Here is a 15,948-nt window from a genome sequence, read left to right on the forward strand (position 1 = left end):
AATTCTGACATAGAAGGAAAACCCCTCACCGACTTCATCTTGCCTTGCTCTAGTAAGTGAACTAGGGAATAGAAATTCTTTATATCAGTCAGGAAAATATAGTGAGATTAGTTCTGTATGAATCTATTCATCTCTGTTATTTTAATATTTCCTGTGATTGAAACTTTGGTGTTTGTTGTAAATAGATATTTAGTATTCTCATGTTCTTTTATTACTTATTATAAAATATATTTAAACTTTTCAATGTAGCTGGTCCTTTAGAGAATATTTTAAACTTTGAGGGGACTTGCATCTATTTGATGACATTGTGGCCACTCCTGAAAGCCTTACTGCATTGGCCAAACACTGTACTTTTAATTAATAATAATTTCACTCAGTATAACTGTATAATTGGGTACCCTTATAAGAGGTTTAGAGTAGCTGGCTTTGGAGTTTCTGGTGGCAGTGTAACTACCTTATAGTCTGGGCAGAAGAAGGCATAGCTAGTAAGTATGTGCCAGCCTTTCCCAGGTGTGTGTGTGTGTGTGTGTGTGTGTGTGTGTGTGTGTGTGTGTGTGTGTGTGTGTGTGTGTGTGTGTGTGTGTGTGAAAATTAAATCTCAAGCTTGGAGCAGGGACATGAAGCACTGGTTTCACAGAGAGAGAGAGAGTGATGGAGGACTTGACTTGGACAATTATCTGAGGACTCAACTCTATATCTGTGTTAGTAGGGTGTCTTATCAGGGATCTGGAGAGAGAGTGAAAACCAGCTCCCTGACTGAGTGTGTTCCCTATGTGCTCTTAACTGTGCTTGATGCAGAGAGCAGCACCTGGAAATACTGGGTGTATCCATTTTGTTCCAAATGAACATCCCTCTCCAGTGTCAGTGGTGAGGATTCAGACTCATTAATTACTGGCCCAGAGTGGATACATTACAATAGTATTGTTTAAGTAGGAGCAAGTCCCTCGTGGAATCAAAAACTGAAAATCTTTCAGCAAAAGCAGTTTTGGTAAAACTTGGAATAAATCTTTTTTTTTGTGGGTGGGGAAAAGACTCCCTGTACTTCCCATATACCACTCCAAGGTTGCACAAAAGAGGAGAAAAGGGCATTATCCACTGTTGGCAAAAGTGCTTTTGGTGAGAAATTTTTGCTGAAATGGCAGTCGCTGTAATTGCCTTTGATTTACTGGTAGGGTCCTGTTTAAGGTGAGTAGTTTTGGTAAAATGGCCTTTTTCAGCTACAGTTTTGTTACACAGTTAAAAGTTCATTGTAGTATACATTCACATAATGTTTCATATAAGGCAGTGCAAAAGAATATCATTCATGCAATACAGAGAGGACCAGACTAAGCACACAAAAAATTATACAATAAATGATATATGAATATTATGCTGTCAGAAAATTTTTCGTAAACCAAGCAATAAGATGATGGATTCCAGACAATCGAGTCTATTGCCTACACTTATATTTGCTTTCACACAACAGACACTCATATCAAACAGTTCACAGATGCATGTTGTGATTTTTTTTCCCTTTTTTATTAAAAGAATTAGTAATATAACATTCTTAATGTTCCTTATAGTTAATGGAAGACAGTTCAATGTGTAGGCCCCCAGAAAGAAATAGCAATTTTGTCATATTGAAGAGAATAGGGAGATAGGAGGAAGACTACAGGATTTGATTCAGTGGATCATAGATTTTGATTAAATTATTTAATTGCTAGTATAGAGTTGAGGTCAAGACAGTGCTTCAGAAAGAGAGTTTTGAATATCAGGTAACATGATATCATATTTTCCGTGTGCATTAGGAAGTGTTTAGCCTCACTGAGAGATGTGAAGCAGTGCTGTAGCCTATAGGCTTGAACTGTGAATCTTGCTCTTTTACATAACATTAGATATAGCTGGTCATGGTTGAAAAAAATAGCCCTTTGTGATTAACAGGTATCCATAAAGTTGGAAATATGACACCTATGGCTGAAGAACCTTAGTTATTTGGCAAGTTCCTAAAATACTTTTTACTTTTTATAAAGTTTGCCAAGTTGGAAACCAAATGTTAATTGAGAATCAGCTAGAAATGTGAATATTTAATGAGGATATCAGTTCAAAGAAGCCCTTGTTGTGAGTTACTTTACACAGGATTTCTCATGTCCATAGGATTATAGGACATTACTAGGCTATCAAGCTGGAGCTCATTTTATGCCTAGTCATTTCATCCTAATGTAATATCATAGAAATGCTAGTCAATACCCAAGACTGCATTTAGTGATGACTGCCCATGTCCAGGAGGGTTGTGGTCTCTCTCTCTCTCTCTCTCTCTGGCAAAAATTGAATGTGCCCCATTCACTCATCCAGATTCCACTTGAACAGTGTCATATAGGTGCTCTGTTTCACATGAATTGGTAGACTGTTCCAAAGATGCAGTAGTCACTGGGAGATAAATCTGTCCCTCCAACATGTACTATTTAAGTTGCAGGCCATATTTAGGCCCCTGGAATGGGTAGCACTAGTCCCATTTGATTTACAGATATGCAGCAAGTTGATTAAGTTTGGTTCTTGGATTGCCCCTTGATCTTCTTTGTAAGAAACCTCTGAGGTCTCTCTAACTGCTGCAGGTTCTTAGTACAGTACATGCCAAATGGTGCATTATACTCAATTATGGGCCAGATAAGTGCTGAGTATAGGGGGGTTATTTTTATTTTTTTTGCTGTTGAAGGGATGCCTTTATTAATCAAGTGTGCTACATAGAAAGCTTTCCTTACTACAGTAGACACATGATGGTCAAAGTCAAGGTCACAGTCAACTTATGATCCCAGGTCCCTTACCAGTTCATGGGTACTTAAGGATATTGTTGTTGATTTGGTAGTGTGAGGGGACATTGTCTGTGCGAAGTGAATGATAATGCATTTCTTTTCATTCAGTTTGAGACTATGACTAATACACCAGTCGATGGTCTGAGTGAGACCCTCCAGGAGTATACTGACATAATTTGGGGATTCAATGATTGCACCTAGTTTGCAGTCATCTGCAAACTTGGTCAGCCACAACCCCTTAGTTTTGACCTGAACTACACTCTGTGAAAGACTGGTGGTCTCATGGCCTGAAAGATACCGAAGCACTACCAAGGATATTCAGTAATAGTGGCAGACAGTGTGTACATGTACATCCACTTGCACTGTCTCCAGCTATCCTCAGCCTCCATAGATAAATAGACAGATAGTAGCTAGGCAGAGGCAAATCCACATCCTCTTTCTGAAGGAAGAAGCTGCTTAATCCCCTCTCCCCGAACAAGCTATGTGGCACCCAGAAATATTATTTTGGAGTAGTTTTTATATAACTAGATATGTATGAAAGTTTCTTAGCATGGTATAGTATTATTTTTTGAACACACAGATTTGTAAGAATGTTTAGGTTATGTAAAAGCATATCTTAGGGAGAAGTACAGTCTGGAACTTGTATTGTGTTAAACACTGCACAGAACAAGTAGAACCTGAAAAGAAAGAAACAACAATGGAAATGAATAGCAACATCAAAATAACAAAATTTTCAGCAATTTTCAAAGATTTATGAACATACAGCAATCTTTTGCATTTTAATCAATATTGCAAATATGCATATGTTTTAAATAAGTAATATTGTGAAAAATGACCGAAATACTACTAAAGTTTTTGAAGTACTTTGAAAAATGGGGCATCTAGGGAATCTCTGAGCATTGGATTAATTTCTGATGTATTTTATACTAAAAATGGGCAGACTTAATTATGATACCCTACTGAAGAACATGCACTCTCCTATAGGATATTAATGTATGAGGCAGCCTGGGAACAAGACTATGACTTTATGGCAACGTATTAAGCTGCCATGAATCGTGGAGAGAAAAAATGAATGACATATAGTTTTCATTCATGAAACATGACTGTTTATTGAGATTCAGTTCAAAAACGAATAAAGCTGAAAAAAAAAAAATAAAAGTAACTGCAATATCAATTACAAAGAGTTGCTGTTTTACTCCCCCCACTAACTTTGGCATTTATAAAGATTCATTTATTGAGCAAAGACAAATAAATAAAATCAAAAGTAATGCAATTAATTGCATTAGAAGGATGTGTGTGTGTGTGTGCGTGTGTGTGTGTGTGTGTGTGTGTGTGTGTGTGTGTGTGTGTGTGTGTGTGTGTGTGTGTGTGTGTGTGTGTGTGTGTGTGTGTGTGAGAGAAAGAATGTAGGAACTACACTTCTCAATCATGCCCCCCCAACACTGTTCCTGAGGCAGTAATCCATTTATCCCATCCTTGCTACACCCATACTACTTAACTTCCTTGCTTTAGAATTGATGGAGGATATAGACCGAACATCGGGGAAATGTTTAAATGCTTTTCTAATTCACATAACAAGTTAACGAGGAAGAGGTTATGCATCAACGTGCTTTTTAATGAAAAATAAGATTGTGAAACTATAGTATCTGTATTTATTGACTAACGGCAGTCCTCAGTGGTTTACTCAAAATCAAACATTTTTAATGGACATAGCAAAAATATGTGAGTCAGGGGGGTGACTTTTCATTCAGTTGATCACAGTGAGATATGTGAGGTCTACACAGTCAAGAAAGAGGACATAATTGCTGGGCAGAATTGCTTGTGTTTGTATGTACACATTAAATATATACACAGACACACAAATGTGTATATATATATATATATATATATATATATATATATGTGTGTGTGTGTATATGGGTTCCATACACTAGATCAAATTTTCACTAATTCGAAATAGTGCATGGAATGCTCACTGCAGTGAAAGTGCACTTAATCGAAAGTGCACCTACGCGAAGTTCAGTACAACGAAAGGGTGTTGTACTAAACTTCCTTGCAGTACTCACGGACCTTAGGGTCCCTAACCCTAAGGTCCGTGATGACTGCAGTGCAGTGAGGGACATAGCAATGTCCTCAACTATGGTGCGATAGTCACGAACCTTAGGGTTAGGGCATGGGTTAGGGTAAGGGGATAGCTTTACTAACTATCCCCTTACCCTAACCCGTGCCCTAACCCTAAGATCCGTGACTATCGCACCATAGTGGCGGACATAGCTTGTTTTTTATGTCCTCCACTGTGCTGCTGTATTTTTGGTGAAGTGCACTTACGCAAAAGTTCAATTTCGTTAAAGTGAACCAGCACAAATTAGATACCCTAGGACAGTATGAAACACTAGGAGGAGGAACTATTTTACATAAAAAATGTATATACTACTAATAAAACAAATACAAATAAATTTAACAGGTAACCTATTTATTTTCCCTGGAACTCTGGAACATTTTCCAATGGGAAAATGGCTTGATGGAGAAAATTGGGAAGGTACCCCACTTCATGTATAGAAATGCAGTGAATATCGAAACAAGTCTGGAGAAGCTGAGGTCAGAGATCACAAACATTATTAATAAAGGTTTGTACAAATGTGGGAGATGTAAATAATGTAGATTCATCAATATTAGAAACTTTGTCACTTTAGGGTATAAGGTTATTTATGGACAAGGCAATTTTGATTGTAATCAATTAGGGGTTATTTTGTGACATGCCTTTCTTGTCCTGCTTTTTATGTGGGGAAAACTAAGAAAGCCCTGAGAAAACATACTTACAAACACGTGGATGCTATACGTAGGCAGGACACATTAAATGCCTTGGCACAACATGTAGAACATCATACAAGTTTTAATAAATTTTTATGTTTTGTGGTAGAAAGGATGAAGCAGAATGAATATGGGGGAGTCTGAGAGAATGAACTATTATCGAGAGAACTAATCTGGCAATTAAGGTTAGGATCTGAAAAAAATCCAGGATTAAATAAATATGTGTCTAGCAGTTGTATTTTAAAATATAAAACGCCTCAGGTATACAACTTGTGAAGGGTCTAATTGCATTTGATACATATATCTTTAAGATTAAATTACATAATTTAATGGGTTTTCAACAAGGTTATTTAAGGAGGGGTTAGATGCTTTGCATTGTGCTCTGATGAAGTCTTATTCTTTGGAATATGAAAGCTCTTAATAATTTATTAGACTTTTCTTGAGATGTCTGCAAAATCTCTATGGTTTCTGAGTATTTTGGTATTTTACATCAAAAATTTAACAAAAATGTATATAGTGCAAACAAAGCAAATAGAAACCAACTGAGTATCTCATTTTGTAATGACAATAATACACTCTGTGTAGGGTATTAGAAAAGAAGTAGTGGACCTTGCAGGGCTTGCAGATGTTCTACTTGTGGCTTCAGACTTATAACACATCCTGGTGGTCCATTACTTCTCCAAAAATGCTTTTCTTGTCAGACATTATTGCTTACCTACTAGATTATTCAATAAAAAAGCAATTAAGGTCAAGAATATCCTAACTGATGATGAAGGAGCTGTAGTTGTAGTACACAGTGACACTAGCAAAGATTTATTTACTAAGAATGACACCCATTTCGATTTCTACAAGTTGCTAGGTGTAGCTTACTCCAGAGGATGTCCATTTCTTCTTCTTCAAAACAGAAGACTTTTATATGTCAGTCCTAAGCCCGTCATCCTTTTGTTTCTGCATTTTCAGATACATGTTGAACATTTCCTGGGAAGGAAAGGACTTCTCCTTTAATGAAGATGGATACCTCGTTCATCCTTCTATGGTAGTGATCACACTGAACCGAGATAGGCTCTGGGAAATGGTAGGTGCAGCAACATTTTAAAGAAATATCTGTGCTCTTTTTTTCAGAAATGTCAACTGTATTACTTTCTTTTCTTACCTACCAACCCATCTGTTGTACATAACATGCAGAAGAGCTGATACAGTGATGCAGAAAAGAAGACCTGTGACTATCTTACATTACAAATCTGCAAATATTCTGCACTCATAAAATATGAAAATATAAAAAATCATAAGAGGTAGAAAGTTCTTACTATATTGTATTATAACACTCCATGTTTATTTATTTTCTGACCACATTACTGTAACACCCCCTCCCCTGGTCCTGTGGAAATGCTTCTGTTGTTCCATTTGCATAGGTGATACATTTCTAAAAGGTTTAGCAGCATTAACAAAGTAGACTCAGAAAGTTAAAGAAGTAACAGTGGTATAATACTCTATGACTTTAGCAACAATCCGTTTACTATCATAAAAGATAATGCCATAAATTTTGTTTCTGTCAGGCTTCTTTTCTGCAGTCAATTAATAATAGCAATACATGAGTTGTGCATGTTGTTCAGTCTGATACCTGCCTCAACTAAGCTCCGGTCTTTTCCTACAATTCTTTTATCTGACGATCTGATGAAGTTCATAAGAAGTGAACAAAAGTGCTTATCTTTTTTATTTTGTGTTTATTAAAGTTCAATAAATTGTAGTTTTACTGTGGATCCGCCTGAACCAGCTTTTGTTTTGAATAATGCATAACAAATATATTTGTCATCATTTATTCCTGTTTGACTTTAGTTAATGGTGGGGTTGTAGCCAACTGACACAGAGGGTCATGAGTAGTGTGACGGAGTAGTGTGACAGAAGAATGTTAAAGAAGCTGAAAAGTAACATGTACAAACAGTGTTGCAACCAGTACTACTATATGGTACAGGAACTTGGGCAGCAAGAGCAGAACAGCTGAGGAAGATAGTGGCGATGGTGCTGAGGAAGATAGTGGCGATGGAGATGACGTGCCTACGATGGGTGGTAGGATGCACACTGTGAGGCAGAATAAAAATTATGATATCAGAGGAGAAGCCAAAGTAGCTCTATTTGCAAAAAAGGTAAAAGAGAACAGATTATGGTGGTTTGGCTACATGCACAGAAAAGAAGAAGATTTTCTAGTGAAGAATATTTGGGAGAGATAGAAGGAAGGTATGAGGAAACAAGGGTGTCCAGGTAACAGATGGATGGATTGCATGAGAAAAGACCTGCAACAGACAGTCATGACTCTCAAAGAAGTTAGGAGAGTGGCAATGAATGAAAAGAGATGCCAATAGTAGATTGGGACACTCTGGCCCCATGTAAAATGTGGAAAAAATGAGGGGGGGTTTGATGATGATTCATTTTTGATTTTAATTATCTAAGATATTATTACAAGATTCTCATGAAAAACTTTTAATACATACTAAGGAAAAAAGACCCTGTGCATTTTCATTGTTCTGGCCTCTAAATGAACTGTCTTCATTTATTGAATATAGGGGTTATTACTTAAGCATTCTTTTTTCTATTTCCTTCAAGTTGTGATGCTCTGCCCTTAATACTTAACAAGACATCTTTCAATGGTAGCTTGGTAGCTAAGGGCAGAGAAAATGGATCATTCTACACTGTAGTTTTTTTTTTGTGCAGCTTTTGTCCCCTTTCAGATCTGTTTTTTGACCTCTTACTTGCTCTCACTAGATGGGATTAATAACTGTCTAGAGGAAAAAATGACTAATAGAGCAAATGAAAAGAATGGAGACTTACCAGCACAGGCACTTGGGCTTTGGATGTATACAAGAAAAAAAATGGATCTGTTTTAAACAGAATAGGTACCAACGTCTTATTATCCGATGAAGCATAGATTAATATTTCCTTCCACATTTTTCTGGAAGGAAGGATGATGGATACACTAGGATGACCAATGATTGGGAGTCTGGTCATTTGACATGTGGATGATGGACACATTGGGATGACAGATGCTTGGCTGTCTGGTCATGTGACATGCAGATAATGGACACACTGGGATCACAGATGGGTGGCAGTCTGGTTATGTGATATGCAGATGATGGACACACTGGGCTGACAGATCAGTCATGGCAGTCTGGTCATGTGGCACACATATACAAAAAGACTGATTGTAACGCAACATTTTCACAATCATCTGCTCTACAGCTGCTTCAAATCCTTCATCTTGTTTGCTACCAGCACATTTCACTTTTTTTGTATTTGCAGACCTGGACATACAGGTGCACATTTATATCCAACTAGACATAGACATAGGAATGCAAATGATGGTGAAGCACAGTATTACAAGTTACTATAATTTGTAAACTGCAACGCTTTATTTATTTTTCTTTCTTTTTTTCTGCATGTCTCTTCAAGGCAGTGTTTTGTTTTTATTTTCTTGATTTAAAAGCCCAAAATGTAAGAATTTTCTAAATAAGTAACAATGTAGGTAGATACTACATTGATTAGTTTAAAAGAAGGTCCTCTACAGCAGTGACAAAAGTAGTAGCAATTGACATCTAAATCTGAGGTCAAGGTTAAAGCTAAAAGTTGTGACCATACTCTTATTTAGTGACTATAGATTCATCTGAAATAAAGTTATGTAATGCTTTTGATTTTTAATTTAGAAAATGGTTGTTTTTTTAGACAAAGATATTTCCTAAGCTTGACTTGTTGACTTTTGAATTTATTACTTACTGCAAAGTTGTTGGTTTACAGCTTAGACTTTTAGGTATGCAGCTGCTTTGGTATGTGGCTTGCATTTCAAATGTTGTTTAGGAAGTAATTTGATTATGTGGTAGTATCTGTTAGAGATGTACTTTCAGGATCAATCCCATGCATGAGAGACACAAATAAACAAAAATATAAAATCAGGTGCATGCTTGTCTTACTAAAAATATCAGTTACTTTCTGTCCACTGAAAGGCTATGAAGAAACAGGAAATGTGGCAGGTCAGTAAGAAGCCATAGCAGGGAAACTTTTGTAGATCAACTCATCTGATGAAGGTAAGTCATTAATTTTAACATTGAATTTCCTCTTTAATGTGTTAACTGCTTGGAAGATTCTCAAATAGTAAAACAAATTCTGGTGGAAGACCCAAATCCAAGGGCTTATAAGGAAAAAGTGTAGAAAAGCTTAATCAAAGTAGTAGTGCTTGATAGTTGTGTGAAGTAATGACCTGGGTGGGTTTCAGTTATGGCCACACAAACTAAAAGTAGTTCTCATTCCAGCATGTTGCCCTTTAGCATCAAAAGAAAAAGGTGTTTAGCAGTTAGATTGCAACATTATATCTTATAGTCAACTGATAAAGGTGTTTTATTAGCCACGGTCCAAACTTCATTACCATGACCAAATGAGGCAACCCAATTTAACTGCCATGTAGAAACCGTGCAGTCTTCAGAAGCAGATAAATCAACTGTGAGCATCAAGGGTAGGAAATGTTCTTTCTTCCCTCTGTTTTGCTCTCAGAGAGGAAAGAGTATGGTTAAAGAACTGTTTCAAGGACAATTGTAAGACCACTTTTGGGAAGAAATGCATAGTACTTCTTTGCAGTCCTTTTGAAAGACCATGTCTCTTACAAATAAGTGTCAGAAGCTCTGAAATCCTATGGGAAGAGGTAATGGTCTCCTGGAATGGCATGCTCAAAAAGACAGACTTGAAAACCACCATGCCAGTTGGTTCAAATGTGGAATGAATATGTCTGATAATGATGCAATCAGGTCCTGTAAAATTGCAGGTGGGCATAGATGCAGAAATAACTTTTGGGAAGTGCTGTATGAGAAATTATAACATATTTATCCACTAAGATGGGGAACCTTGCCCTTCACATGAGACATTAAACCATGGTCCCATCTGTTAAGTTGGTCTTAACTCATAGGATGTAAAAATCCCATGCCACCTTTCAAAAACAGTAGGGGAAGTTACCCGTTGCCCTGGCCAAATTTCCTCTAGCAGTATAAATACCACATTGGGTCTCCTCTGAAAAGAGGACACCAGCCTAGTGGGACTAATCTGGTCAACAAAGGGTAACTAAATAAATTGATTTAATTTGGCCAACTATTTCTTCTTCTGTGGCTTGCATGACTTCCACTGGAAAGTCTAGTAGTAAGAAGGGAACTACTGGGTTATACTTTTTTTTGAGGGTCCAGACGTTTTTTGAGGGTCCAGACGGTTATTGCTGCAATTGAGGAGGGAAGAGCTTTCTTTGATTTTGCAGAAAAAGTGTTCTCGTCTTACAAAGAATTGAAAGCTTAAAAATCACATTGGTCTAAGTCACTAATGGGCAATCAGGATGAGTTTGAGGATTTTTTTTCTCTGAATTGTTCTAACAAATGCTAAACCAGATGGAAAGCTATAAAAGCACACAGAAAACTTTCCCACCACATATGGTAGAATGTACTAATATCACTACCCCATTGCTCCTTTACACTGAGCAGAACTTGCAGGAGCCATCCTTCTGTGGTGTGCTGAACATGTGAAACTTTGTGGGCTCACTTTTTGGAACATCTTGACCAGACAGGTCTCCTTTAATCTTAGGCACAGGCAAGACCTGGAAGGATAGCTGAGGGAGCCTTCCACTGCATTAATTTTTCCAAGCATGTGACTGGCTATGAGAGAGATTCCTCATTCTATCAGTGACTGCTAGATCTGTCTCTCCTCTTTGCAGAGAGAGCATGAGTGTGTCGGTACCATACCAAAAACAGTCATGTAACCTAAACATCAGGGAGCTCTGATTTCATCTCATTTTATTGAGGTTGAATGAATAACACTGTCTTAATTCAGAAAGAAATAAAAAGATGTCCACCAGGCTGAGATGGATATATATATATATATATATATATATATATATATATATATATATATATATATATATGTATATATACATATATATATATATATATATATATATATATATATATATATATATATATATATATATATATATACATACATACTTTAATAACACAAAACAATAAAAGTATTTAAAAAATTGGTAAGCGCTTTCACGGCACTTCCGCTTCATCAGTCCATAAAACAACAATTGCTCCAAATCTTTTAAGTAAAACACTTCTACCAATCAGGTAAGAGAGCACAAACACAGGACACAAATGCATTAGCTCAACATGTTTTAGAAGTAGGTGACACCCACTATTTTAAATTCTTAGTTTTACAGAAAGTGAGTAAAAATATTAGGGAAGGTGACATTATTAATGAAACAGAATATATAGAATTGAGATGGATTTTAGATTTCAAGGCAGGTGCTTATCATGGCCTTAATAATGCTGTCTCTTTAAAGACAGCCCTTAAAAAGAGGGGCTTATATCATTAAATAATGTCATGTGTCTGTGCTCTCTTACTTGATTGGTAGAAGTGTTTTGTTTAAAAGACATTGTTGTTTTATGGTCTGATGAAGCAGTTTTTAAATACTTTTATTGTTTTGTGTTATTAAAGTATATATATATATATATATATATATATATATATATATATATATATATATATATATATATATATATATATATATATATATATACAGGTCAGCCTGGTAGACATCTTTTTATTTATTTATAAGGATGTTTTGGATTCTGTCTCGTTCCTTATAAGCCTTTCATCATTATTAATTCAGAAAGAGTTATGTTTAGCTTTTCTCTGGGGAAGATCTATTTTCCTTACTAAAAGGAGGTGCTCATGAGCTGATCCACCTCCTAGCTACGTTTTTATATTTATGGATTTTGATGGGTTTGGATGCAAGAAGAATATCCTCACAGTGAGATTTTTTTTAAAACTCTAGAGCCTGTAATACAAGCAAAGGTTTTATGAGTGGTTACTACAGCTATAGTTGTCAATACATCTGTGTACACAGAAGGACACTGAACTGTGATTGGACAAATGTAATAGTGATGTTTATGGTTGCCATGAGACTCAGAAAAGTACATGTTTTTAGGTCCACTCACGTCAAAAGGCTGCCAAGGCTGTGACTTCTTGAGCCATTTCTGTGAAAAGGAATTTTAAATGTAAGGAGTGTGCAGCTCAAACACACTGATGGAAGTCTTCTGATCTGGATGCAGAGAAAATATCTCCTAGCTTATGTTTTTTCTGAGGGCTTTCAAAAGGGAAAGTATCCCTTAAGGCACTAAGCAAGAGTTAGTTCTCTAGGTAGGAAAACAGAAGTTTCTTTCCTTGCAAGGCCTCCAATGCAATGGCAACTACCTTTGTAAACACACTGGGTGGAGATGACAAATCATATGGCTGCAATGCTTACTGAAAGTAATGCCCACTCTGAGTGAGATGAAAGAGCTTCCAGTATTTTCCCCAGACCCTATGTCAGAATGCAACCATCTTGTCCAATAACACAGGTGTGCTTGTTTACTTTGTTGGGGCCCAAAATTGAACAGAATCATGCAATCATGTTTGCAAAGAGGATGAGCTGAGGATAGACTCCTCTGCCTTTCTTCAAAACACAAATGGACACTGAGAAGTAGAGCCTTTACCTACCCCAGGAATTCTACTGTGAATGCCCTAACCTTCAGTGTAGTTTTTTGTTGTAGATGGCCTAATAGCTCTATAATATTACCATCTGAAGGCATGACTTGGTTAGTCCTTAACTATGGTTCTACAGGCTGCAGTAAACTCATAGATGTAGCCAGCAATGAGCAATCCTGACACGTATTCAGGACTGCTGTAGTAGTACCTGTGGAGAGGGCATCATGGGGCATTTTGCTTGCTGGGCTGTGAATGGTAAATCTGCCACACTGGTCAGAACCTATTATCTCACTAGCAAGTCTTGTAGTGTTTGAGGAACCTACCCTATGTGAACTTTAACCTGGAAGAAGATCTAGAAGTGGCCTGCCTCACTTCATCCTACACAGAGAATAGCTTAAGCCAGGTCATCTTGTTCTGTTTATTCCCTGTGCTTCCCTCTCTAGCCAGAATACCAATACACTAAAAATACCAAGAGCCTTTACTAAACCTCACCAAGAAAACTATTGTCATTTTCAAAGACTAATTTATCCCAGGAATTACGAAGCACTGTCAACTTTTTTCAAATCTTTAACTACAAGGAAGGCTAGGATCAAGGTTTAGTGAGTTAGGTCGATGGGAGGCTTGATGCTCAAAGTGGTAAAACAGAGCACCACCTTAACTATGCTGCCCAAAATGTTTACTCCTTTTGAAGCAAAAAGTAAAATAGTACCGGGGTTTCTAGGACTTTTGTTGCACACAGATTACATAGAATCTAGGATTCCCTGTGAAAAGTCAGTGTAGAACACACTGACAGCAAACTGGACAAGTCAATCTTACTGAACAGTCTGTCTGCATAACCTTAGCCCCCCCCCCCCGTAACCTTCTGCATCCTCCACAGATGCTTTCTTTCCATTGTTATGGAATCACCGATACATTCTGTGATGGTGAAAACATGCTCCTACTCCTTTTTTGCAGAAGAGTAAAGTAATGTCAAAACATCTGGGGACTTGTGAATTTGAGAATTTAGGCTTAGAAAGGCTAAATTCCACAAACTATAATTCATTGAATGGAAGATCTGTTTGTAATCTGCTTGAGATGCCTATCAGAATGTTGTTTCACTTCAGGAGTCTCAGAATTCTTTAAATAGACACTACCTAATTTGATAATGTTAGGCTACATAAATGGTACCTGTTTTAGGTAATTCATATGTTGATGATGGCCCTGGTTCTTTATCCTTCTCCCTCAAATAGTGATTTAGCCACTTTGATAGAAAAAGCTGAACAGAGGGACTCATAAGCCTGAGTAACCACCAGGACAGGGGTCATCTGGATATATCTGTAGAGAATGATACTGTCATTATCCTTGTCAGCCACAGAAGCAAGGACCTCAGAATTCACAGGAGACAGACAAAAAGAAAAGGAATAACCCCCTGACCTTAGCTCTGGAAGGGGACTGTGTTTCCTCAATAGCAGTGTTGAAGAGTAAATGTGAGGCAGGCGCTGGATGTACCACAATGGGCTGCCAATGCTGGATGGTTTGCACAAGAAGTGCCATCATGTTGTGATAGGGTATAATTAGCCCTCTTAACAGGAAGAAGACAAGTTCCATAACATTTTGTTCTTATAATGACAGGTCTCAGGAGTTGCTGACCACTTCATATTCATCTAACATTTCTGGTAGTACTATGAGCCCACCAGTTGTGACATGAAACATAGGGATCTCAATGACTATTTCTAACAATCCTTTTTCAACCTGGGGTGGCAAGTGGATCTGAAAGACTTGCCTGTATACTAAGAGTAACCATAATTCCCTGCTTATATCATCATGGGAAAAATACATCTGGCAGTTTAGTTTCATACTTGACTCAGTGTGTCTTCCTAGGGGTGCTGTATTTTTTTAATAAAAGACTTTGGAACAATCACTCGAAAATGCATGTCACGAGTTATAGTCATGTCTGGGTAACCTCATTACATATTCATGACTATGAAGAAAAACATTACTTTGAAATCAAGCCAATAAATGCTCATGTTCTGAGAGCAATAGATGAATCATCTTTCAGAGATTTTTTTTGTGTCATGCAGTTGTTGTTCATGGTTTAGACCAATGGCAATGACCCTGTCATACAAATAGTCATGAAAGTTGGAAGGGCTAATTTGAAGTATTAAATTGGGTTCCATTCTTAGAATTCAGTTCTGTATTATGTTGAAACAGGAACAGGCTGTCATTTTCTGCTGGTTTTCATTTGTTTGAAAGCAGCATCTGCATGTTAGAGTGGATTAGCAAACACTGAAGTTAAGGGCATTTCTCGTTATCCCCACTGTTGTAAGATCTTATAGTTAATATATTTAGAGTTGTGTGGCCTCCCTTTTTTCCCGTTGATATGGCAACTATTAACTTGTTTCTTAAGGACAGAAGCGACTTTGATACAAGCTTTGATATTAAAGCTATGAAAGTTTTTCTGATGATGCCCTTTTAATTTGCCATTAGTGGTTTCTCTTAGCATCTTTTTAAAGGTTAAGTGCTGTGTTTACATCACTGAGTACCATACAATTTTCAGTCTTCTGCTACTTTATTGTAACATATAAAAAATAAGATGGAAGTATATCAGATATCATATCAAAACACTCTACAACTATGCTATCTGGTATACTTCCTTATTTTTTTTTTTATATGTTTCAACAAAATCATAAAGTTGTAGTTTCAGGATCCATTTTAGGATTTTCAAGGATTGCTTAGGTCTGGAATTGTTAACTCACTTTTGATGTGTTATCATTGTGAACTTGGGTATACAACTATATTATAAATAAAACTGTTCAGA

General features: G+C 36.9%; 1 protein-coding gene across 1 annotated transcript in view; it reads left to right on the top strand.

Moving 5' to 3' along the window:
• The window catches only part of GRIN2C (glutamate ionotropic receptor NMDA type subunit 2C), a 3,426,271-nt gene that overhangs the window by 1,624,099 nt on the left and 1,786,224 nt on the right, over positions 1-15,948 (top strand). Inside the window, exon 4 of the mRNA XM_044085160.1 lies at positions 6,561-6,675. Within this exon, the coding sequence (XP_043941095.1) occupies positions 6,561-6,675 (115 nt within the window). The remainder of the gene's footprint in view (positions 1-6,560; positions 6,676-15,948) is intronic.

The sequence above is a fragment of the Protopterus annectens genome, chromosome 10.part0 (assembly GCF_019279795.1).
Source record: "Protopterus annectens isolate FY-2018-M chromosome 10.part0, PAN1.0, whole genome shotgun sequence".
In the NCBI taxonomy this organism is placed as follows: Eukaryota; Metazoa; Chordata; order Ceratodontiformes; family Protopteridae; genus Protopterus; species Protopterus annectens.